The sequence below is a fragment of the Erythrolamprus reginae genome, chromosome 6, assembly GCF_031021105.1.
Source record: "Erythrolamprus reginae isolate rEryReg1 chromosome 6, rEryReg1.hap1, whole genome shotgun sequence".
Lineage (NCBI taxonomy): Eukaryota > Metazoa > Chordata > Lepidosauria > Squamata > Dipsadidae > Erythrolamprus > Erythrolamprus reginae.
This window is the reverse complement of record NC_091955.1, coordinates 8,560,817-8,587,482: the sequence shown is the minus strand read 5'-3', so window position 1 is coordinate 8,587,482 and position 26,666 is coordinate 8,560,817. Positions and strand designations below refer to the sequence as shown.

General features: G+C 45.5%; 1 protein-coding gene across 2 annotated transcripts in view; it reads right to left on the bottom strand.

Annotated features, from left to right (window-relative positions):
- The window catches only part of TSPAN9 (tetraspanin 9), a 151,664-nt gene that overhangs the window by 53,074 nt on the left and 71,924 nt on the right, over positions 1-26,666 (bottom strand). Inside the window, exon 3 of one of the 2 annotated variants that reach the window (XM_070755222.1) lies at positions 21,198-21,277. In XM_070755222.1, coding sequence (XP_070611323.1) covers positions 21,198-21,260 — 63 coding nt within the window. In that variant the 5' untranslated portion in view covers positions 21,261-21,277. Of the gene's footprint in view, positions 1-21,197; positions 21,980-26,666 lie in introns of those variants that run through there. The other variant, XM_070755221.1, reaches the window with a different exon arrangement.

Below are 26,666 nucleotides of genomic sequence, written 5' to 3'. Positions count from 1 at the left end.
CCCATGATAGCTCTTATCTTTTACTTTATTAGATTTATAAGCTGCCTATTCCTGACGGACTCAGGGCAGCGTACATAAATAAAACAATGTACCATATTTTTTTGAAATATAAGACGCAACGGAGCATAAGACGCACCTTAGTTTTTGGCAGTAATGGGCAGCCAAAATTTTTGCTGCCGCTGTGGGTGTGGCTTAATGGTCATGTGACTGGGTAGGAGTGGCTTGCCGGCCATGTGACCAGGTGGGGGTGGCTTGAACGATCATCAGGCAAGGAGGGTGGGGGCAGTTCTAATCTCTGGGGGGAGTTGATTCCAGAGAGTCGGGGCCGCCATAGAGAAGGTTCTTCCCCTGGGTCCCACCAACCGACATTGTTTAGTTGACGGGACCCGGAGAAGGCCAACTCTGTGGCATCTAACCGGTCACTGGGATTCGTGCGGCAGAGGCGGTCCCGGAGATATTCTGGTCCGATGCCATGAAGGGCTTTATAGGTCATAACCAACACTTTGAATTGTGACCGGAAATTGATCGGCAACCAATGCAGACTGCGGAGTGTTGGTGTAACATGGGCATACTTAGGGAAGCCCATGATTGCTCTCGCAGCTGCATTCTGCACGATCTGGAGTTTCCGAACACTTTTCAAAGGTAGCCCCATGTAGAGAGCGTTACAGTAGTCGACCCTCGAGGTGATGGGGGCATGAGTGACTGTGAGCAGTGAGTCCCGGTCCAGATAGGGCCGCAACTGGTGCAGCAGGCGAACCTGGGCAAACGCCCCCCTCGCCACAGCTGAAAGATGGTTCTCTAATGTGAGCTGTGGATCGAGGAGGACGCCCAAGTTGCGGACCCTCTCTGAGGGGGTCAATAATCCCCCCCCCAGGGTGATGGACGGACAGATGGAATTGTCCTTGGGAGGCAAAACCCACAGCCACTCCGTCTTATCAGGGTTGAGTTTGAGTTTGTTGACACCCATCCAAGCCCCAACAGCCTCCAGGCACCGGCACATCACTTCCACTGCTTTGCTGATTGGACATGGGGTGGAGATGTAAAGCTGGGTATCATCAGCGGAATAATAGGGAAAAACTTAGTAAATTAGTTTGACAGTGTTGAGGGAATTATTAGTTTAGCAGAGTAATGGTGTTTGGGGAAAAAACTGTTTTTGTGTCTGGTTGTCTTGGTGTGCAGTGCTCCGTAGCGACATTTTGAGGGTAGGAGTTGAAACAGTTTGTGTCCAGGATGTGAAGGGTCAGTAAATATTTTCACAACCCTCTTTTTGACTCGTGCAGTATACAGGTCCTCAATGGAAGGCAGGTTGGCTGCCATTGTTTTTTTCTGCAGTTTTGATGCATTCTTTGTATTCTTTCTAGAGTCTCAACATCGTTTTTTTTGGTTTGGCAATGTGGCGACCAAAACTGGATACAGAATTCCATCAGTATTCAATCTGCAGTCTTACCTCTGTTTAATGCAACCTAGGTTTGTATTGTATTGTATTTGTATTTATTGGATTTGTATGCCGCTCCTCTCCGTAGACTCGGGGCGGCTAACAACAGTGGTAAAAACAACATGCGACAATCCAATACTAAAACAGCTAAAAACCCTTATTTTAAAACCAATCATACATAAAAACATACCATGCATAAATTGTAGAAGCCTAGGGGGAAAGAATATCTCAGTTCCCCCATGCCTGATGACAGAGGTGGGTTTTAAGGAGCTTACGACAGGCTTTTCTAATCTCTGGGGGGAGTTGGTTCCAGAGGGCCGGGGCCGCCACAGAGAAGGCTCTTCCCCTGGGTCCCACCAAACGACATTGTTTAGTTGACGGGACCCGGAGAAGGCCCACTCTGTGGGACCTAATTGGTCGCTGGGATTCGTGCAGCAAAAGGCGGTCCCGGAGCTTGCAGACTGCCCACCGGGGAGTGATGGAAAAAGAGACCTCTGGTCCCCTCCCCTAAGGAAGTCCAGGACTTTGGACATGGAAGGACCAAGGCCCCGATCCAGGCTCAAAGTTGCAGCGGCTGCCGCAGAAAGAGACAAGCATTTCCTAGCATTTCCTCTGTACAGCTGCTGCCGTTTCCCCCTAAATCCAGAGGCCTTGACCCCCTCGACCTCCCCCCGGTTCCCTTCTCTTTCTCAATCAGGGCTGTGGACAGGTGGGGGCCAAGGTTTGGTTACAGAGGCTTAGGAGCATCCTTTTCTGCGATCAAAAATTAGAACGCAGCGAGGTAAGCCATGAAAGGGAAAACGAGAGGAAAGGAAGAGAAGCGACATTCTTCGCTTAAGCCCGGCTCAGATCTGTGGCTTCTGCAAAGGATGTGCGAGGAAATTGCAACACGAGAGCACGACTTTGGTGAGGGGCGAGGAAGGAAAACTATAAACTGCATCATGACCGCATCGTTGGGAGAGAGATTGAGAGACAGGGAGATTGAGAGGAGGGGGAGCTGTTTGAAAAAGGGAGAAGGTTGAAGTGAAATGACAAAGGGAGAAGGTTGGCGTTGAAGTGGTGGGGAGTTATTTCTGTTAACACAAGCAACCCTGTCCGGCACCAAGGCCAACCACCAGACGGTTCAGGTGAAAGGAAAGCAATTCCCAAAGGGGTTTCTTTGATGGAGATGAAGTAAGAGAAGCTGACACCCCGCCCCATCCTTTCCAGTTGTTAGCGAGCAGTGTTCCGTCTAATTTTTTGGGGGGGGCGGAAAAGTATAGTGTCTGAGCGGCAGTCCCTTCGGGACTGGGCGGCACAGAAATAATAAATAAATAAATAAATAAAAATAATAATAAAAATAAATAATAATAATAATAATAATAATAATAATAATAATAATAATAATAATGCACATGCGCTTTCGGCACCCGAGGGAAAAAAGGTTCACCATCACTGGCCTATGGGATTCAAGGTAGGTTGGGCTTAGTCCGTTTAGTCTCTTTTGACTCCGCCCCTGGATTCTGCCACCGTTATATGTGTGTGTTATAGATCAGAAGACGATATTCCTTGCCTACCGCAGCTTAAAAGGAATCTTCACTCCATAAATATTGACTGCGGCTGGGGATTAGAGCTGCGAGGGACCCTCAAAAGCAAGCTCTGACCTTGATGGATTACATTCCCTCTTTAATCAGGAGGAGGAGGAGGAGGGGATCGGCTAACTCGTCCTTAATATAAAAACCTCGCTTGCACAGTGAGGTAGGGAGGAATTAGTTTAATGGACTCTACAATACCTGGCGGAACCCTCGATGTTTTTCTATCAGCGCAACTGGAAAGGGTGTTACTGGGGCTATAAAGGGAAGGCTGTGATTATCTTAAAGATGAGGGGTCCTCGGTGCTCTTTGAGTCAAGACACATGTGACACATGAATGCTCACAGTAGAACTGCAGAAAAAACAATTACATAGAAACATAGAAACATAGAAGTCTGACGGCAGAAAAAGACCTCATGGTCCATCTAGTCTGCCCTTATACTATTTTCTGTATTTTATCTTAGGATGGATCTATGTTTATCCCAGGCATGTTTAAATTCAGTTACTGTGGATTTATCTACCACGTCTGCTGGAAGTTTGTTCCAAGGATCTACTACTCTTTCAGTAAAATAATATTTTCTCATGTTGCTTTTGATCTTTCCCCCAACTAACTTCAGATTGTGTCCCCTTGTTCTTGTGTTCACTTTCCTATTAAAAACACTTCCCTCCTGGACCTTATTTAACCCTTTAATATATTTAAATGTTTCGATCATGTCCCCCCTTTTCCTTCTGTCCTCCAGACTATACAGATTGAGTCCATGAAGTCTTTCCTGATACGTTTTAGGCTTAAGACCTTCCACCATTCTTGTAGCCCGTCTTTGGACCCGTTCAATTTTGTCAATATCTTTTTGTAGGTGAGGTCTCCAGAACTGAACAATTACAGTAATACCTCGTCTTACGAACTTAATTGGTTCCAGGACAAGGTTCGTAAGGTGAAAAGTTTGTAAGATGAAACTATGTTTCCCATAGGAATCAATGGAAAAGCGATTCATGCGTGCAAGCCCATTAGGAAAATCCAAAATATTAAGGCTTTAAAAAAAAAGCGATGGCCAGACAAAGCTGAGGGGAACAGAGTGGAGGGAGGGAGTCCCAACGAAGCAAGGTGAAAAGAGCCTCCTTTGAGCTCCATGAGCCTTTTCTTCCTGTTTTTCTCCCCCCCTATTCTGCCCAGCAGAGCGCCCGTTTTTGCGATCCTGGGATTTCCCTACAGCATTGCAAAAACGCGGAAGTCAGGAGGTGGGGTTTCCCATGGAGGGGAGCCTCAGGAGATCCCGGGATCGCCAAAACCCGCGCTTGGCTTGCAACGAAAGTCCGGGGAATCTCAGTGGCGGCTTGGCAGGTCCGTAAGGTGAAAAAAGTTCGTAAGAAGAGGCAAAAAAATTTTGAATCCTGGGTTCGTATCTCGAAAAGTTCGTATGATGAGGGGTTCGTATCACGAGGTACCACTGTACTGCCAACCTGCCTTCCATTGAGGACTTGTATACTGCACGAATCAAAAAGACCCACACAGACTTCAGAGGAGAATCAAAAACTGCAGAAGAAACAATTGCTACCACCAACCTCTCTTCCACTAACAGAATAGCAACTGCTCAAGTCAAAAAGTGGGGTGTGAAAGTATTTATTGTTTCAACCTCAACCTCACTACACAGCACTGCACACCAGGACTAAGGACACAAGAACAGCTTTTTTACCAAACATCCTCACTCTGCAAAACAAATCATTCCCTCCACACTGTCAAACTGTTTCCTAAATCTGCACTACTATTAATCTTCTCACTGTTCCCATCACCCATCTCCTCCCACTAATGACTGCACGGCTGTAACTTTGTGGCTTGTCTCCTTACAATTTATATTGACTGGTTCCTAATATGATTGGATTGCTTATTTGCACCCTGTGACAATCATTAAGTGCTGTAACTTATGATTCTTGACAAACCTATCTCTCTTTTTTTTTCATGTACACTGAGAGCATGTGCACCAAGACAAATTCGTTTTGTGCCCAATCATACTTGGCCAATAAAATTCTATTTTATTCTATCTGTGAAATGATAGCGAAAGTCAATCAATACCCCCACTGATCATAAACATTGAAGCCACTTTATAAATTGTTGGGGGGGGGGGGTTGCAGTTTTTTAAATAGTCCTCCGAGAAATGTACAGGCCATTGCTTCCAACTTATACGAGGATGACTAATATTGGTAAATCCATGGTTGGTAAATCCACAGTAACCGAATTTAAACATGCCTGGGATAAACATATATCCATTGTAAGATAAAATACAGGAAATAGTATAAGGGCAGACTAGATGGACCATGAGGTCTTTTTCTGCCGTCAGTCTTCTATGTTTCTATTGTGTAGGTGAGAACTCAGGGACTTTGTGTATGCTTTAATGCCAAGAAGGGATGTGTGTGCATCTAAGAAATTGTTGAGTGTCCTAAACAATGAAATTATGCCAATGTAATGTTGTCTACATGCAGCTGAGTGGTGGTCGAAAGTGTGAAGAGTTGGGTGGAGAAGGGAAATGAGTGGTTTTGTTCATCAAAATGGTCCTTTTCCATTTGGGGAGCCATTTCCATTCATTCATTTGTCCAATACACAATACATATGGAAGAGAATAGACATGAAGTAACATATATAAAGATAATATGTAAAAATAGAGAAGATGTATGAAAGGAAGAAAATATATATGATATATGAGATAAAAGAAAGACAATTGGACAGGGGACGAAAGGCACACTGGTGCACTTATGTACGCCCCTTACCGACCTCTTAGGAACCTGGAGAGGTCAATCGTGGATAGTCCAAGGGAGAAATGTTGGGGGTTAGGGGTTGACACTATTGAGTCCGGTAATGAGTTCCACACTTCGACAACTCAATTGTTAAAGTCATACTTTTTACAGTCAAGTTTGGAGCGGTTAATATTAAGTTTGAATCTGTTGCGTGCTCTTGTGTTGTTGCGGTTGAAGCTGAAGTAGTCATTGACCGGTAGGACGTTGCAGCATATGATCTTGTGGGCAATACTTAAACCGTGTTTTAAGCGCCATAGATTTCATCATGTTGTCCTCTGCCCTCCCTAGTTTGCTCTCTTGAACAGAGTTTGAGCCTGGTATGTCTTCCAATTTTTTCCTCTCTCCTCTTCCTAGGCCTCGAAGGCTGCTTCCAACTCTTTTGTTATTCTGTTAATTTTTTTTATTGTGTTACATCACTACTTTTTTCGCCCTTTGATCCCCAGAGAAAGGGTTGGGTGGTTCCTAATTCTGCACTCACTAGTACTGCCCCACCAGAAAATTGAGCTAAAACGTTATGTTAAAATGTGAGCTTTCCAGAAACCCTTTCACCCTTCCACCGCTTACAATACTAGACAACACAGTATCAACAGTAGAGACCTTCAAATTTCTAGGTTCTATCGTATCACCTAACATCAAAAATGTCATCAAGAAAGCACCACAAAGAATGTTCTTTCTGCGCCAGCTCAGGAAGCTCAAACTGCCCAAGGAGCTGCTGATCCAGTTCTACAGAGGAATCACTGAGTCTGTCATCTGCACCTCCATCACTGTCTGGTTTGGTGCTGCAACCCAACAGGACCGACACAGACTTCAGAGGAGAATCAGAACTGCAGAAAAAACAATTGATGCCAACCTGCCTTCCATTGAGGAGCTGTATACTGCACGAGTCAAAAAGAGGGCAGGGAAAATATTTACTGACCCCTCACATCCTGGACACAAATTGTTTCAACTCCTACCCTCAAAACGTCGCTACAGAGCACTGCACACCAAGACAACTAGACACAAGAACAGTTTTTTTCCGAACGCCATCACTCTACTAAACAAATAATTCCCTCAACACTGTCAGACTTTCTACTAAATCTGCACTTCTATTCTACTAGTTTTTCTCATCATTCCTTTCACCCATTTCCTCCCATGTTGACTGTATGACTGTAACTTGTTGCTTCTATCCTAAGATTTTTTATTAATATTGCTTCTTCATTGCTTATTTGACCCCTATGCCATTCATTAAGTGTCGTACCACATGATTCTTGACAAATGTATCTTTTTCTTTTATGTACGCTGGGAGCATATGCACCAAGACAAATTCCTTGTGTGTCCAATCACACTTGGCCAATAAAAATTCTATTCTATTCTATTAGTCAGGCTGTAAAATTCTTCCTAAAACTCCTGAGGCTGAAAAAGAGAGTTTGTATTACTATTATATTGTTTTTGTTATTGTTGTGAGAGGGGAGAGGGAGAGGGGCGGCATACAAATCTAATAAATTATTATCATTATCATTATCGTTATTGTTATTATTATTATTGCTTAAATTCTATGGACTTATCAAAAGCATCTTCAGAACCTATGACAATTTGAGGGTGGTTTTCCGACAGTGTTGTCTCTGCTCGTACATGAAATAAAAGGCTGCCTTTTCATGTAAAACATGCTCGGGATGTTTCTTTGACAGAGGAAATTGGTGGCTTCTATTATTACAGCCCTGCACAATTACCAAGTTGAGAATTACTTACTCAGCTGTAGTTTTAAACAAACCTCCGGCAGCATCAAACGATTTAATTGGCCCTTTAAAAAATAGAACAAGTGATATTTCTCAGGACTAAGCTCCACGTTGGGTGACTTATTGGATGTTCTCCTGGCAGAATTAGGGAAATGGTTTGCCACTGCTGACCATAGTTCCCTCTAAGCTGAGCAGTGAGCAATCGCTCACTTAAAAATCATCATCAACTCAGAGTTTTCCAAACCTGCCCAGAAGCCGAGAGGGAAAGAGTGAGAGGGAAGGAGAGAGAGAGGAAGAGAGGAAGAGAGAGAAACAGATAGAAAAAAGAGAGGAAGGAAAAGAGAAAGAAAAAGAATGGGAGTAAGGAAGAGAGAAAGAAAATCAAAATCTAGTTTGAAACTAGCTCAACTATTTAAGTGGCATTTTGATATTGATAGAGTTGCCCTATTATGAGCTCACTGTTATAGACACACAGTACAGTATTTTATTTTGAAATTCTCTGAGACAAAACAGGGTGGGTTTTTTATTTGTTTGTTTGTTTGTTTATTTATTTATTTATTATTTCTGTGCCGCCCAGTCCCAAAGGGACTGCCGCTCAGACACTATACTTTTCTGCCCACCCCCCCAAAAAATTAGAGGGAACACTGCTGCTGACTTCTGGGATTGTTTGTTTGTTTGTTTGTTTGTTTGTTTGTTTGTTTGTTTGTTTGTTTGTTACGTTCGTTCGTTCGTTCGTTCGTTCGTTCGTTCGTTCGTTCATTCATTTATTTATTTATTTATTTGAGTTCTCAATCTACTTTGCTACTTTGGATTTCCTGTAGTCTCTCATCCTCCAGAAACCTTAAGTCAGTGATGGTGAGCCTATGGGTTTGATTGATTTGATTTGATTTCTATGCCGCCCCTCTCCATAGACTCGGGGCGGCTAACAACAGTAATAAAAACAGCATATGACAATCCAATATAAACAGTTTAAAACCCTTATTGTAAAACCAAGCATACATACAGACATACCATGCATAAAATTGTAAAGGCCTAGGGGGAAAGAATATCTCAATTCCCCCATGCCTGACGGCAGAGGTGGGTTTTGAGAAGTTTACGAAAGGCAAGGAGGGTGGGGGCAATTCTAATCTCTGGGGGGAGTTGGTTCCAGAGGGCCGGGGCCGCCACAGAGAAGGCTCTTCCCCTGGGTCCCGCCAAGCGACATTGTTTAGTTGATGGGACCCGGAGAAGACCCACTCTGTGGGACCTAACTGGTCGCTGGGATTTGTGCAGCATTTCCTGTAGTCTCTCATCCTCCAGAAACCTTAAGTCAGTGATGGCGAGCCTAGGGGACCGGTGCCACAGGTGGCACACAGAGCCATATCTGCTGGCACGGGAATTGTTGTGCTACCTCAGACCCAGTGTTCATGTGTGTGCCAGCCAACTAATTTTTGGCTTACGCAGAGGCTCTGGGAGGGCGTTTTTGGCTTCTAGAGAGCCTTTGAGGGATGAGGGAGTGCATTTTTATCCTCTCCCAACTCCAGGGAAGCCTTTGGAGCCTAGGGAGGGCAAAACACGAGCCTACTGGGCCCACCAGTGTTCTGGTTTCTGGTAGAACTTTAGTTATATTGAAAATAACGCTTACTGAATGCAAGATCAGGAAAGACTTAATGAACTCAATCTGTATAGTCTGGAGGACAGAAGGAAAAGGGGGGACATGATTGAAACATTTAAATATGTTAAAGGGTTAAATAAGGTCCAGGAGGGAAGTGTTTTTAATAGGAAAGTGAACACAAGAACAAGGGGGCACAATCTGAAGTTAGTTGGGGGAAAGATCAAAAGCAACATGGGAAAATATTATTTTACTGAAAGAGTAGTAGATCCTTGGAACAAACTTCCAGCAGACGTGGTTGGTAAATCCACAGTAACTGAATTTAAACATGCCTGGGATAAACATATATCCACTGTAAGATAAAATACAGGAAATAGTATAAGGGCAGACTAGATGGACCAAGAGGTCTTTTTCTGCCGTCAATCTTCTATGTTTCTATGTTTCTATGAATGCAAGATTTCATAAACAAAGACATTTTTATTCTCTTCTCTTCCGTATTCGAAATACAATACAGACTGTCACATTCCTCTCTCATTATCTCTAGCAAATAGAGCCCACACTCCTTCCTCCATGCCTCCTCCCATATCTCAAGATTTATGTCTTTACAGCATAATTCAAAAGCAGCAGGAATGACTGCGAAGTAACAAAGAATAAGCTTACTCACTCCGGAGCCAAAATGACACACGTTTCATTATGGATCCACAACATTGAAACTCTGCCCTTCTTCCCCACTGGCCGCCTGACGTAAGGAACACATTATTCCAGTAATTAACACTTGCTCCCTGCGCTTTTGAACCCTTCTGAAGTGAGGATTTACCCAGTGATTGTCTGTCTCTTCTTCGCTAGATTCTGGACTCATAGCAACATCCTGTGGCTGGCCTCCCACCTGTTCTAATACCTGTAACCCAGGGCCTACCACTAATTCATAAATACTATCTGCATCAGAGTCATCAAGCTGTTCATCATCCTCCAACTGATCAGGAGTATGTACAACAACCAGAAGGTGGGAAACAGGCCATTTCCGGCCTCCAGAGGGCCTCCTGGGGGTTGGGGACGCTGTTTTCGCCCTCCCTAGGCATTGAATTATGGGCACTCACGCCTGTGGGATACCACACATGCACACTATTTCAGCACCCAAGGAAAAAAAGGTTTGCCATCACTGCCTTAAGTGATTCTAGCTAAGCTTCACGTCAGCCCGCCCCAAAAAAACCACCAGGTGTCAGCAAATAGTTGAGAATTGTTTTTCTTTGCTGCCACCTAATGCTAATCTGTGTTTTTGCAGCTTTTGTATGCTAGTCTGAACTGCTGAGTTTCAACCCTGCTTAACTTTTCAATAATTTATTCAAATATGTAGACCCTGAAAGTAAAAGTTTTGCTTTCAATCCTTTTGAATAATGAGTTGATTTAAGTTTTTTTTTTAAAGTGACAAACAAAAGGGGGAAAAAACCACTCATGATTTATTACAGGCCAGCTGCCAAATCAGAGAATGTGGATCAGGGATTTGGAAACCCACACACCAAATTGTCGAAAAGGCAAGTGAGGCTATCAGCTATTCCAAGATTGCTGGGCATTCAGCTCAATTACCGGTGTGAAATTTGACAGATCCCACCGGTTCCTCTTCTGACAATTTCAAGTTTTTGAAGAAGAAAGAAGGATGCCCTGACTAAAAGAGAGGATCATGGACTGAATAAATCAGGTTTTGTAGGTTAGATTGGAAAAAAAGAAACACATCACAACGGCAATGATCAAGACAACTCGGATGGAAAGGTTAAGAGAAGTCAACCATGTATCTCTCAGACTTCCATAAATAAAAGTTAACAAAGCAAAGGGTGAATCGGCATTCAATTATTTGGAATAGGCTCAACACAGTCAATGCAGTGAGGATCTCTTATGTCTAGGTACATTAAAAAAAATAGGGAAATATGATTTCATGGTAAAGTGTGTGATGTGGTTAGCTCTGGCCCAGCTTCTGCCCCAAGGACTGTGGATGTGGGGCAGACATCCACATGCTGCAGGCCTGTTTTGCCCCCGGTGGAATCTGCTGATGAAGGCTCCTCTGATCAAGACATGAGTGACAGGGAGGAGGAGAGTGTGGCAGACAGCTCAGAAGGAGATCAATTATCTAGCTCCTCCTTGGATTCAGAACAAGAGTTAATGATACAGCCACGTATGCGGAGAGCGATGCATAGGCAACAACAACTGAGAGATTATTATCAAAGAAAATGAGGCCACCTGTGGTTGGGTGGGGCTGTGGTCATTAGTGAGGCTGCTATAAATGATCATTGTGTTTCGTGACTGCTTTACTGACTTTGACCTTTGTGTGCTGATTTTTCCCCAGTTTGAAACTAAACCAGGGCAAAGTGTGTTTCACTTTGTGAAAGAAGAAGGACTGTGAATTGCCTCACAGCTGCAAGCTAAGTATCACAGAACTGATAAGGGACTTGTACAAATTACCACTTTGTTTGGAGACGAATGCTCTTTGCTATACCAAAAGAGGGCTTGGTTTAAGTGAATTTTCATTATAAAGAACATTGTTTTGAATTTTCAAACGTGTGTGTGTCTGAAATTGTATCTGTGCATTTTTGGGAGGATTCTACCAGAGAGCCCGACAGAACAAGTGTGTAAGAACGCTCTACATCAGGGGTATCAAACTCACTTTGTCACATCATTGTCACATGGGACTTACCCCCTTCACTAAACTGGGGGTGGGCGTGGCCAGCATTTGATGCATCTGACTCATGGGCTATGAGTTTGACAGCCGTTCTACATGGACCACCAACTGAACAAGAGGCACGCAATGACAATGCCCATTACAACAATACCCATGTCTAGAAATAATGAGAAGGATATCAAGTCCAAGGATAAATGTAACTAGGTAAAAATGAAAAGAGGCAAGAATTGGGTTAAGTACTGTTCTGTCGGGCTCTCTGGTAGAATCCTCCCAAAAATTCCCAGGTACAAATTTCAGACACACACACGTTTGAAAATTCAAAACAATGTTCTTTATAATGAAAATTCACTTAAACCAAGCCCTCTTTTGGTATAGCAAAGAGCACTGGTCTCCAAACAAACTGGTAATTTGTACAAGTCCCTTATCAGTTCTGAGATACTTAGCTTGCAGCTGTGAGGCAATTCACAGTCCTTCTTCTTTCAGAAAGTGAAACACACTTTGCTCTGGTTTAGTTTCAAAGCACACAAAAAGGCAAAGTCAGTAAAGCAGTCACAAAACACAACGATCAGATAATCCTCCACAATGGCCAAACAAACCCACAGGCTGCTATTTATAGCAGCCTCACTAATGACCACAGCCCCCCCCCCAACCACAGGTGGCCTCATTTTCTTTGATAATAATCTCTCAGTTGTTGCTGCCTATGCATCGCTCTCCGCATGCGTGGCTGTATCATTAACTCTTGTTCCAAATCCAAGGAGGAGCTAGATAATTGATCTCCTTCTGAGCTGTCTGCCCCACTCTCCTCCTCCCTGTCACTCATGTCTTCTTGGTCAGAGGAGCCTTCATCATCAGATTCCACAGGGGGGGGGGGTGGCAAAACAGGCCTGCAGCATGTGGATGTTTCCCTCACATCCACAGTCATTGAGGCAGGAGCTGGGCCAGAGCTAACCATAACAAGTATGTGGAGCTATTTCCTGAGGGTAAAAACTAATAAGGACTGAAGCTGCCTATGATCTAATCCTAGCTACTCCTCCCCCAGGAGAGATTTTCAAACAAATTTTGGATGGATCTTCTTGGAGATCATTCGGTGGATTTTGGCATTGAGCTGGACAGTGGTCAGATAACCTTGAAAATCCCTTCCAACTCCTACAATTGCGCCAGTTAGCCTATCGTTGATCCTGCAAAACAATGCAAGCTCACTTTTCCTGTGTTATTTTTAAGTCCCACCGGGCAATATGTTCATTAATTTGGGACTTTTATAGCCCAATTTAAATATTTCTCAAGAGAGACTGCTTCCCCTGCTAGCTGGATGCTAGAGTTAACTCTCCACCCTGCTGATAGCACACATTCCAAAACTGTAAGATGTTGCATTTGATATTTACAAAGTACTGTAATGCCTACACAGAATATTTTCAGTAAGATAGTTATCTGTTTTTTTAATTTAATTTTTTTTAAATGCTGTCATCTGTTTACTTTGCAAGAGATTCAGAAGTTAATTCCTCAGCTAATGGATATCTATTAGCTCTGCTAATGGATATCTATTTTGGTGAGATTGAAATATATAGATTCACAGGAGGGTCAAGATAAACCCACTTCGAAAGTTGTTTAGTAGTCCAATCCTATTTGTTAGAGAGAGACTGAGAGACCTGGGGGAGGAGTCAAGCAAGGAATTAGTCTGGAATCTCTACATGGACCCAAAAAAGCCAAGTGAATGCTATTGAACTTTATCTAATTTTACCCAGGAGCAAACATCTTCACGTGTGAACCCAGTTGTTTGTGCCTGACACTACTGTTCCTATTACCGGACCAGAATATCTTCGGGACCGCCTTCTGCCGCACGAATCCCAGCGACCGGTTAGGTCCCACAGAGTTGGCCTTCTTCGGGTCCCGTCGACTAAAAACAATGTCATCTGGCGGGACCCAGGGGAAGAGCCTTCTCTGTGGTGGCTCCGACCCTCTGGAACCAGCTCCCCCCTGAGATTAGGGTTGCCCCCACCCTCCTTGCCTTTCGTAAACTCCTTAAAACCCACCTCTGCCGTCAGGCATGGGGGAATTGAAACATCTCCCCCTTGCCCATGCTGTTTTGGTGTTTGTTTGATTGATTGTGTGCTTGTTTGTTATATATATATTGGGATTGCTTTTATGAATTTTTTAACCTAAAACTGTAATTAGATTGGTAAATATTAGATTTGTCACTATGTATTGTTTTTGTCATTGTTGTGAGCCGCCCCGAGTCTGCGGAGAGGGGCGGCATATAAATCCAATAAATCTAATCTAATCTACTCTAACAGAAATTATGAAATTTTGATCAAAAATCATTTAGAAACGCATTTCCCTAACATACTTTAAAAATGCGCGTTTCCCTTCCAATCGCAATTATTAAAAAATAAAACATGGAACTTTCACAAACCTCTATTCTTTTTCAAATGCGACTTCTGCACATTGGGTGGTGTGGATTTTAAGAAAAAAATAGAATTTTTGACAAGAGGACATCGGTGTGCCAGGGTTTGCGAGGTGACACAGTGGATTGTGGCCTATAGGGGGCAATTAGAAGAGCTTCCCACATAAAAATGAGCTTCGTTTGATTAGACAGGCAGAGTTCACAGGCCAAATTTGGCCAGCCTGGTGCACAACTGTCAATAGGCTGTAAAGTAAATGTGTGAACTGTGGACAACCCCTCACCCTCATAAAGCAAATGTCTAATTTGACCCGTAAGGGTATTTTAAACTGAGAAGAAATGGTTTCAGATAGCCTGCCCAGTTGTGAGCACAGCTGTTCCTTCTTGGACTTATACTAGTTCCAAGGACTCGCAGTGGGGTTTGGATGAAGCTACCTTCAACCACACAGAAACATAGAAGACTGACGGCAGAAAAAGACCTCATGGTCCATCTAGCCTGCCCTTATACTATTTTCTGTATTTTATCTTAGGATGGATCTATGTTTATCCCAGGCATGTTTAAATTCAGTTACTGTGGATTTACCAACCACGTCTGCTGGAAGTTTGTTCCAAGGATCTACTACTCTTTCAGTGAAATAATATTTTCTCATGTTGCTTTTGATCTTTCCCCCAACTAACTTCAGACTGTGTCCCCTTGTTCTTGTGTTCACTTTCCTATTAAAAGCACTTCCCTCCTGAACCTTATTTAACCCTTTAACATATTTAAGTGTTTCGATCATGTCCCTCCTTTTCCTTCTGTCCTCCAGACTATACAGATTGAGTTCATGAAGTCTTTCCTGATACGTTTTATGCTTAAGACCTCCCACCATTCTTGTAGCCCGTCTTTGGACCCGTTCAATTTTGTCAATATCTTTTTGTAGGTGAAGTTCTTTGACACAGGAAAAAAAATCCATGTCCTTCTGGACTTCTCGTAAGGATCGGGAGTGGTCCCTCCTTTTTTAAGGGGGTCCTAATAATTGTTTACGATGGGGGGTGAGTGAAGCTTTGGGGTATTTCGTTGTAGGCTACCCAAGAGCTTGAAACTCTTGTCCTTCTCTGTTTTGCATTTACATGAAACCTTCAAGGAAGGTCATCCATCAATCAGGTACCATCAGGGCACAATTCAAAGAGTGGGTTATGACCTACAAAGCCCTGCATGGCATTGGACCAGATTACTTACGGGATCACCTTCTGCCAGGTCCCGTCAACTAGACAATGTTGCTTGGCGGGACCCAGAGGAAGAGTCTTCTCTGTAGGGGCCCCGGTCCTCTGGAATCAGCTCCCCCCCATAGATTCGCACTGCCCCCACCCTCCTCACCTTTCATAAGAATCTGAAAACTTATTTATGCCGCCAGGCTTGGGATCACTGGATCCCAGCATCTGGCCACTGAATGTGTAATATGCTCGTGATTTGCACTTGAATGAATGGTTTTTAAGGTTTAGCTTTATTACTGATATGTTGTGAGCCGCTCCAAGTCCACCGAGGGGCGGCATACAAATCCAATCAATCGGCGACTACTTCAGCTTCAACCACAACAACACAAGAGCACACAACAGATTTAAATTTAATATTAACCGCTCCAAACTTGACTGTAAAAAATATGACTTCAGTAACCGAGTTGTCGAAGCGTGGAACTCATTACCGGACTCTGAATGTAGCTTTTTATTTTTGAAGCTTTTTTTCCCAGCCCTAACCAGGTGCTAGCAATCTTCCCAGCTCTTACCTTGCAGGTTCTTTCATTGTAACTCTTTGTGAAGAATGTTTTCCAAGCCCTAAGTCTTTGCAGGGTATTTTTCATTGCTCTAACTTGCTCAGAATGTTTCTTTCCAGCCCTAACCAGGTGCTGTCAATGTTTCTAGCTCTTACTAGCTTGCCAGCTCTTTCATTGTTACTCTCTCCGAATAAAGTTTTTTTAAAGCCCTAACCAGGGGATAAAATAATGTGCTGAAACTGACCAGACTAAGGATGCTAGAAACATAGAAACATGCCAAATATGCCCATGTTACACCAACACTCCGCAGTCTACATTGGTTGCCAATCAGTTTCCGGTCACAATTCAAAGTGTTGGTTATGACCTATAAAGCCCTTCATGGCACCGGACCAGAATATCTCCGAGACCGCCTTCTGCCGCACGAATCCCAGCGACCAGTTAGGTCCCACAGAGTTGGCCTTCTCTGGGTCACGTCAACTAAACAATGTCGCTTGGCGGGACCCAGGGGAAGAGCCTTCTCTGTGGCGGCCCCGGCCCTCTGTAACCAACTCCCCCCAGAGATTAGAATTGCCCCCACCCTCCTTGCCTTTCTAAGCTTCTTAAAACCCACCTCTGCCCCCAGGCATGGGGGAACTGATATACCCTTTCCCCCTAGGCCTTTACAATTTTATGCATGGTATGTCTGTATGTATGTTTGCTTCTATAATAAGGGTTTTAAACTGTTTTAATATTGGATTGTTATATGCTGTCTGTATTACTGTTATTAGCCACCCCAAGTCTCCGGAGAGGGGCGGCATACAAATCCAATAAATAAATAAATAAAATAGAAGACTGACGGCAAAAAAAAGACCTTATGATCCATCTAGTCTGCCCTTATGCTATTTTTTGTATTTTATCTTAGGATGGATCTATGTTTATCCCAGGCATGTTTAAATTCAGTTCCTGTGGATTTACCAACCACGTCTGGTAAGATGAATATGTGGTATTCAGACGTGGTAGATAAATCCACAGTAACTGAATTTAAATATGCCTGGGATAAACATATATCCATCCTAAGATAAAATACAGAAAATAGTATAAGGGCAGACTAGATGGACCTTGAGGTCTTTTTCTGCCGTCAGTCTTCTATGTTTCTATGTAAGCAAATTCTTTTTTCTCTTTTCCTCCGCAAAAACTAAGGTGCATCTTATACTCTGAAAAATACGGTAATTTCTGTTCCGGGCAGAAAAACCACACTGCTCTGCAGATGTGGAGCAACTAAAGGCAGCCCAGGAGGTGTAACAAGCAATGAGCCAAAGGTGTCTCCAAACCGACATGGGCTTTTTTTCCCCCTCTCTCTCCCTATTTCAAAACTGCATTGTAGCATTGCACCAAACAATCCTGTGGCCAGAGATAGCTTGAAAGACACATCCTGAAATCTAAGGATGACTATTGCAAGCGGACTTCGGAAAGGAATGGCTTTGGGGATCGGGGAGAGGGAGGGATGAAGGAAGGGTTGAGTCAGACCAGGCTGAATTCTATGGGGAACGTTCTCTTGGGTTTTCGGCCATCCCATCCCCCCAACTCCTCTATTAAAGGCTCTGATTCAGAAAGACCACGTACTCTGCCCTGTCCTTCACTCCGTGCCCATCTGGCCTTTGAAAGAAAATAATAATAGTAATAAAGTAGGTCAATTGGGCAGGGGAAGCCAGCTGCTAAGGGAGGGAAATCTCTCTCCGGATTCTAATTTGACCCAAACTATATAACGATATAAAAGAAACTTTTTTTTAAAGCAGATGGTGTGTGGGGGGCCCCCTTTTCTTAATGCCTCGCCCGTTGTCTAACTCTCTTAACCGGCTCACAACCTTTAGCGGGTTTTTTGCAATCATGGCTTTGAATTAGGAATTGATCATCCAAACGGCAAATATGAGAAGATTAAAAAAAACCTTCCCCATCGAGGAGCGCTTTTAAAAGAAGGAACTGCCCTCCCCGTGGAGATCTTCTGGGGGGTGGGGAAGGCATGGCCACCAGTTCTAGTTACTGGGGGGAGGGGGCTTCTTCATCGTCCTTCCGCGGCGGCCCGTGGGAAAACATGTGCTGGCTTCTCTTGGGTCAGCACATTACAGGGTAGCACAAAAGCCGCAACAGCCTCTTGGGAGGGGGAAAGACCAGCCTGGACTTGTAGTGTCCACTTGTGGGGTGCTCTTTTCTTCGGGGAGGGGTCTCCATAAGCTGGGGGCACCTTAGCTTGGGGGGCAGAATACCCAAGCAGGAGAGGGATCGCCATGCCAAAATATTCCACCACCACCCTCTTGGGAAAGTCTCGCTATTCTTAAAAGCAGGAGTACTGCCCCTCTCGTCCCCACTGCACCCCCAAAGCGCCAGGATGGAAGCGAACCCCCCAAAATGCCCAAACCTGCCTTCCAGGACTCCCAACCCTCAGGCTGGGATTGTCAAGGGAGTGGGGGGGAAGGAGAGACTGGGAAGGGGGGGGGTTATCCCTGGAGAAGCGGGCAGGTAGAGAAGGGAAAACGGGGTACTCAAGAGCCCCTAAAATGCCACCCCCTCCACCAGAGCAAATCCAGGCTAGGGCTGTCACCGTAAGGTCAAGAGAAAGTGGGAAGGTCCTGGCAGAAGCAGATAGGTAGAAGAAAAGAATGGGGTACCCAAGGACCCTCAACACCCCCCCCTCAACCTCCTCAAAAAGTGCTTTTACACGCCCCCTGCAAAAGCAAATTTAGGTCGGGATTGTCAAGGAAGAGTCAGGGAAAAAAGAGGGAGAGACTGGGGGCATGTAGGGGGGGAGATGTCCTACCAGGGCAAGAGACAGGTAGAAGGGGAAAAATGGGGTACTCAAGAACCCCCCAAACACCATCCCTCCCCATAAGGTACCATCCTCCCCCCCACCCCCATCCAAAAGCAAATTGAGGCTGGGAATCCTGGGATTTTCAAAGGAAAAGTCAAGAAAAAGGAAAGGGAGAGTTTTTGGGGGGGGTTGGTTTAATCCCTGCAGAAGCAGGCAGGCGGAGGAAAAAAGCAGGGTGCTCAAGAAACCCCCCCAAATGCCACACCTCCCCAAAAGGTGCCATTCTCCACCGCCACCCATCCCAGAAAATCCAGGCTGGGATTATCAAGGGGAAAGAGACTGGAATTGGGGAAGGTGTTTTTTTAAAAAAATCCCTGCAGGAGACAGGTAGGGGGGGAAACCAGAACCCCCCCCCCCAAAATCCCGGCTGGGATTACCCAGGGAAAATCAGAAGAAAGTGGGGTTGGGGATATTTAATCCCTGCAGGAGAGACAGGTAGGGAAAAAGGGAATATACTGAAGACACCCCCAAATGTCACAATTCCCCCCCACCCCAGTAAATCCCGGTTGGGTTTATCCAGGGAAAGTCGGGAGAAAGTGAAGGGGGGGATGTTTAATCCCTGCAGAAGAGGCAACTAGGGGGGGGGGGAATGGAATTCACGTAAGACTCCCCATCCCAAATGCCAAAATTCCCACAAAAGGTGCCGTTTCTCCCCCCCCCCCCCATCCCTCCACTCCCACCAAATCCGGGCTAGGATTATCCAGGGAAAGTCAGGAGAGAGGGGGGGGGGATTTAATCCCTGCAAGAGAGACAGGTAGAAAAAACACAGAATACACTCAAGACACACACACACACCAAATGCCACAATTCCCCCAAATGTGCCATCTCCCCCCAATCCCAGCAGGGAGGGTTGGTATTATCCAGGGAAAGTCAGGATTAAAAAGGGGGGGAGAGACTTAATCCCTGCAGGAGAGACAGGTAGAAAAAAATGGACCCCCCCCCCCCATTCCCACAAAAGGTGCAAATCTCAGCTGGGATTATCCAGGGAAAGTCAGGATAACGTGGGAGCGGATTTAATCAGGAGAGAAGGGTAAGGGGGGGGAGAATATACTCAAGACCCCCCATTGCAAATCCTGGCTGGGATTGTCCAGGGAAAGTCAGGAGAAAGTGAGGAGGGGGGGGGAATTAATCAATGCAGGAGAGACAGGCAGGGGAAAAAATACCAGAATCCACCCAAAACCACCACCACCTCAAAATGCCACAATTCCACCCCCACCTCAGCAAATCCTGGCTGGTTTTAACTAGAGAAAGTCAGGAGAAATTGGGTTGGGGGGATTTAATCCCTGCAGGAGAGACAGGTAAAAAAAAAGCAGAATACTGTACAGTCAAAACCACCCCCACGTGCCACTCCAGCATGGCTGGGATTGTCCAGGGAAAGTCAAAAGAAAGGGGTGGGGGGTGTTTAATCTCTGCAGGAAAGACAGGTTAAAAAAAAAAGCAGAATACTGTACACTCAACACACACACACACACACACACACACACACACACACACACCCCAATGCCACAACTCCCACAAAAGATGCAATTCGCTCCTCTCTCCCAGAAAATTCTGCTGGGATTATCCAGGGAAAGTTAGGAGAAATTGGGGGGGGGGGAGCTGTTTAACCCCTGCAGGAGGGACAGGTAGAATACACTCAAGACCCCCCCCCCATAAAAATTGTGTCATTTCCCCACCCCCAATCCCTCTACTCCCAGCAAATCCCAGATGGGTTTATCTAGGGAAATTCAGGAGAAAGTGAAAAGGGGAGGGGGTGTTTAATCCATGCAGGAGAGACAGGTATAATAATACATTCAAGAGCCCCCTCCCAATGCCATAACTCCCACAAAAGGTGCAATTCGCTCCTTTGTCCCAGTACATTCTGCTGGGATTATCCAGGGAAAGTCAGGAGAAAAGGGGGGGGGGTATTTAATCCCTGCAGGAGAGACAGATAGAATACACTCAAGAACACCCCCCCCCAAATGTGCTATTCCCTCCCCCACTCCCAATCCCAGCAAATCCCGGCTAGTTTTATCTAAGGAAATTCAGGAGAAAGTGAAAAAAATTGGGGGTGGGGTGGGTTTTAATCCCAGCAAGAAGAGACAGGTAGAATACACTCAAGACCCCCCCAAAAAAATGTGTCATTCCCCCTTTCACCCCCAATCCGTCCACTCCCAGCAAATCCCGGCTGGTTTTATCTAGGGCAGTGTTTCTCAACGTTTGAAGATGGGTGGACTTCAACTCCCAGAATTCCCCAGCCAGCGTTGCTGGCTGGGGAATTCTGGGAGTTGAAGTCCACCCATCTTCAAACGCTCAAGGTTGAGAAACACTGATCTAGGGAAATTCTGGAGAAAGTGGGGGGGTGGGGTTAATCCCTGCAAGGAAAGGCAGGTGGAGGGGGGGCATAAAGGTCGGGAGGGGGGGTAAAGGGGAAGCCCACCGGGTTTTTACTCACCCAAAAGACCAGGTTGAAAAGGAACATCATGTACTTCAGGCAGCACAAGCAGCCCCTGGCCATGCTGCACTTCTTAAACTCTAGGAGGAAAACAAAGGATAGATCCAGGTAAAAAACCAGGTATTTGCTGCTGGCGTTGGCGGCGGCGGCGGCGTTGCGGGGCTCGTCCCTTTGCAAGCCGGTGCCCGCGGGCGCCCCGGCGTCTCTTCGGCCTTGCCGGCGGGGTCCCGCCGTGCCATAGAAAGCGCCGGCCGTGAAGCCCCGGCTGAAGCGCTTGCCCGTGGTCGGCGAGGTTTTGGCGAAGTCCGAGTCTTTGCTCTCCAGCGACGGGCTCCGGCGGATGGAGGAGTCTTCGCTACTCGACTTCTCCATGCTCGGGGCGGGCGGCTGCGGCGACGGGCATCGCTTTCGGCCTGCCTGCCTGGCTCCCCCCCCTCACTCCCCGCTTTTCCTACGGCCTGGCCCGCATCGCCAGCCTCCCCTTCTTCTTCCTCCGCAGGGCCTTCTTCTTCTTCTTCAGCGCGGCCCCGCCCGGAGTCGAAGCTGAGGAGCGGGCGGCTGTGGTGGTGGTATTGGCATGGCGCGCGGGGTCGGGGAGGGGGTGTCTTCCTCACGGGCGCTCCGACATAGTCCCCCTTTTATTTTAGCCCCGTCAGGTGAGGGAAGAAAACAGCCGGTGTGAGGAAACTGAGGTAAAATGTGCGGCCGGTGTTTTTTTTTCGCGCAAGTATAAGCCCCTCCCCTTTAACCAGCCAGTTCGTCCCGAGCCGCTGGCTCTGTCCGTACCCGACTGAAGTGCCCGCTCTTAAATAGGGCTTTTGGTTTCCAGCCCCCGCCCCTTTCGCTCTCGGGGCGACCAATGGCGAGGGGGCTTTCATCCCACGCGCGCCCCCCTCCTCAGGAAATAAAAAATGACACGAGCGCTTTAATAGGATTGGCGCTCCTGGCTTTTTTTTTTGCCTATAGAAGTGCAACGAGAGAGGCTCTTTAGCCGTGTATGAACATGAAAGGGGACGAGGAAGGGGAGGGGGCGGAGGAGGGAGATCCCTCCGACCGTCATGCGGAATCAGAAGCCGGAATCTTGTGCCTTTAGAGTTCCCTCTCTGACCGATCTGGCCAGCGGGGGGCTCGAATTCCTGGCAGCTCTGCCAAGGAATCGTCGCCCCAAGCGGGTGGCAGGCAAAGGCTGCCAAATGGGTCTTAAAGAAACGCCCTTAAATAGGGAATACTGTATATACAGTACGGGATAAGAACAGCTGGAAGGGCCCTTGGAGGTCTTCTAGTCCAGAGGTCTCTCAACCTTGGCAACTTTATGAGGTGAGGACTTCAATTCCCAGAATTCCTCAGGGCAGCATGCCTGGCTGACGAATATAAAGCCAGTACGTCTGGCTGGCTGAGGAATTCTGGGACTTGAAGTCCACCCCTCATAACGCCTGCGTGGCTGGCTGAGGAATTCTGGGAGTTGAAGTCCACCCCTCATAAAGTTGCCAAGCTTGGGGGACCTCTGTTCTTGTCTACCTCTCTGCCTTAGCGGTAAAGAGCAGTGGAAATACAGGTGGTCCTCAACATATGACCACAAAATTTTCATTGCGAAGTGAGACATACTGTAAATACAGGTGGTCCTTGACATTCGACCACAATGGAGCCCAAAATTTCTGTTGCTGAGACATTTGTTAGCTTTGATTGTGGTCATCTTATGACCACAGTTGAGCCCAAAATTTTCGTTGCTAAGTGAGACATACATACATGTTGCTGAGACATTTGTTAGCTTTGATTGTGGTCATCTTATGACCGCAGTTCAGCCCAAAATTTCCGTTCCTATGTGAGATGCACTGGAAATAGTTAATCCTCAATATACGACCACAATGGAGCCCAAAATTTCCGTTACCAACTGAGATATACTCTAAATACGGGTAGTCCTCGACATACAACCACAATTGAGCCCAAAATTTCTTCCTCCCCCCCCAAAGTTCTTTTTTATTTTTCTCCATATTCAACATACCACTTCATATACCTTTAATACATCTTAATATACATATATGCTTATCATAGTTTTATATCCTGAGACTACCGCCAAAATTTCTGTGGCTAAGTGAGACGCACTGTAAATATAGTTAGTCCTCAACATACGACCACAATTTAGCCCAAAATTTATGTGGTTAAGTGAGACGCACTGTAAATATAGTTAGTCCTCAACATACAACCACAATTTAGCCCAAAGTTTCTGTGGTTAAGTGAGACGCACTGCAAATATAGTTAGTCCTTGACATACGACCACAATGGAGCCCAAAATTTCCGTTGCTAAGTGAGACGCATTGTAAATATAGCTGGTCCTCGACATACAACAATTAAGCCCAAACTTTCTTTGGCTAAGTGAGACAATTCCTAGGATTGCTCCATTGTGCTCATTTGTATTTTGATCACGTGAGGCTGCTGGGACAATCGTTTAAGTGTGAGGATTGGCTGAAAATCGGTGGTCCCCCAAACCTTTGGGGTACCAGGAACCGGTTCCACGGAGAGAGGTTTTTTCCCCGTGACTTGCAGGGAAGCATAGTTTTAGCCGCCCCGAGTCTTCGGAGAGGGGCAGCATACAAATCTAATAAATTATTGTTATTATTATTATTATTATTATTATTATTATTATTATTATTATTCAGGCAGGAGTTGCCGCTCCTGCCGCTATCAATCACTATGCGCACAGCTTCACACCTCCGGTGTGTGAATGCGCATCCAAGCAAGATTTTGCTTTTGCACATGCACAGGAAGCAAAACCTCGCGAGCGGTTGCACACATGTGTGAGTTTTCGGCAATATTTCTGCTTCCGCCCACGCAACTTTGTGTCTCCGGCGTGCGCGTGGGGCTCAATTTTTACTACTGGTGCGGTGTTCTTATCTGTACCGGTAGCAACCGAGTACTGTATACTTTCATGGGCTGCTTGCATCCTGTGGATGGGGCTTCGCTTGTTTGCGCAGTCTGGTTTCTGGCACATTGTGGCCTGGTGTCGGTCCATAGACCAGTAGCTTGGGAGCACTGCTATAAAGTAACTTCAAAGTAACCACTTACCATATTTTTTCAGAGTATAAGACGCACCGGATTATAAGACGCAACTTAGTTTTTAGGGAGGAAAATAGGGGAAAGAATCTGCTTATTAGGCAAGCATCCCTAGTCTGGTCAACTTCAGCACATTATTTTATCTCCTGGTTAAGGGCTTAAAAAAATTATTCTGAGAGAGTAACAAGTAACAAGCAATAGGGCTGCAAGCCAGTAAGAGCTGGGAACATCATTAGTACCTGGAAAGAAACAGTCTGAGCAGGTAGAGCAATGAAAAAAACCCTGCAAAGACTGAGAGCTTGGAAAACATTCTTTGCAGAGAGTAACAATCAAAGAGCTTATAAGCCAGTAAGAGCTGGGAACATAGTTAGCATCTGGTTAGGGCTGGAAAGAAATGTACTCAGAGCAAGTTAGAGCAATGAAAAAAACCTTGCAAAGACTGAGAGCTTGGAAAACATTCTTTGCAGAGAGTAACAATGAAAGAGCCTGCAAGGTAAGAGCTGGGAAGATAGTTAGCAGTTAAACCCCTAGATTCACAGTATAAGACGCACCAAAATTATCAGCCTCTTTTAGGGAGGAAAAAAGTGTGTCTTATACACCGAAAAACACGGTACTTTGCAAAAAAGTAACTTTGCGAAACGAATGGCTGCAAATCAAGAACTACCTGTATTGATCACTTCCCATGACAGAAAACATTTTTAACAAACCAAACTGCTTCCGATAGGTATTTGGTATCCCAGCACTTCAACTAAAATGTTGGGGAGGGGGAGGGAAAGGCAGGGGGACACCAGACAGCTGAGCATTTTCTTCTCAGGCTCTCGGCCAAATGCAAACATCTATGGTGCGCGATGTACATATTGTGGTTACAGATATTGTGGTACTGTTTGGCTTTGCAAGCAGAGAAGAGGTGGTGGTTGTTAGATGCTCATAAACTAGGAAGCTCCTGAAAGAAAGCACCTGTTGCTTACTCCTGATAGGAAGCTCCTGTTGCTTACTCATTGCTTACTCCTAAAAAAAAGCTTCTGTAGCTTACTCATTGCTTACTCTTGATAGGAAGCTTCTGTTGCTTATTCATTGCTTACTCCTAAAAAAATTCCATTCGTTACTCGTAAAAAGCTCCTGTTGCTTACTCATTGCTTACGCCTCATAAGAAGCTCCTGTTGCTTACTCCTGAAAAAAGCTGCTGTTTAATTAATGCTTACTCCTGATAGGAATCTCCTGGGAGGAAACAGAGCTGGAAAAGGCAGAGAGAAGCCTCCGTGGGGCCTCTCTACCATTCTCCTGGCAGGAAACAGGGCCAGAAAAGGCAGAGAGAAGCCTCTGTGGGGCCTCTCTACCAATCTCCTGGCAGGAAACAGGGCCGGAAAAGGCAGAGAGAAGCCTCTGTGGGTCCTCTCTAGGAATCTCCTGGGAGGAAACAGGTTCGGAAAAGGCAGAGGGAAGCCTCCGTGGGGCCTCTCTACCAATCTCCTGGCAGGAAACAGGGCCGGAAAAGGCAGAGAGAAGCCTCTGTGGGTCCTCTCTAGGAATCTCCTGGGAGGAAACAGGTTCGGAAAAGGCAGAGGGAAGCCTCCATCAGGCCTCTCTAGGAATCTTCTAGGAGGAAACAGGGCCAGACAAGGCGGGGAGAAGCCTCTGTGGGGCCTCTCTAGGAATCTCCTGGGAGGAAACAGGGCCTCCACCCTCCCTATGGTTTCCCCAATCGCACCCATTATTTGCTTTTACATTGATTCCTATGGGAAAAATTGCTTCTTCTTACAAACTTTTCTACTTAAGAACCTGGTCACGGAACGAATTAAGTTCATAAGCAGAGATACCACTGTATAACAATCGCTTTCATCATTTTTTATTTTTTTTTACTAAAACCTGATATTTTGTTGCTAGGAAAATGCAGCTTTCGCTAGGGACTGTAATCGCCTACATAATTATCTTCAAACAAACAAAGAACAAAACAAAACCCCAAAAAAGGGAAGCAAATCCCCATTGTTTCCTACAGCAGAATATTCCAAACATTACATTCTGTGCAGAAAGCGTTCTGAGCAACAACTCAATTGTTGAAATAATTCAGACAAATAACACAATCAAACGTTGTCACCTAAGCTGTCAGAGCGGCACCTTGCTGGTTTGCTTGTTTTCTTAAGGATGTTGCAGAAAATAATCACAACAGCAATAAAACAATGTACAAGAAATCTAATAATTTAAAAGTCACTAAAAACCCCTTATTAAAAAGCAAAAACATACACACAAACATACCATGCATAAAATGTATAGGCCTGGGGGAGAAGTGTCAATTCCCCCATGCCTGACGACAGAGGTGGGTTTTAAGGAGTTTACGAAAGGCAGGGAGGGTGGGGGCAATCCTGATCTCTGGGGGGAGCTGGTTCCAGAGGGTCGGAGCCACCACAGAGAAGGCTCTTC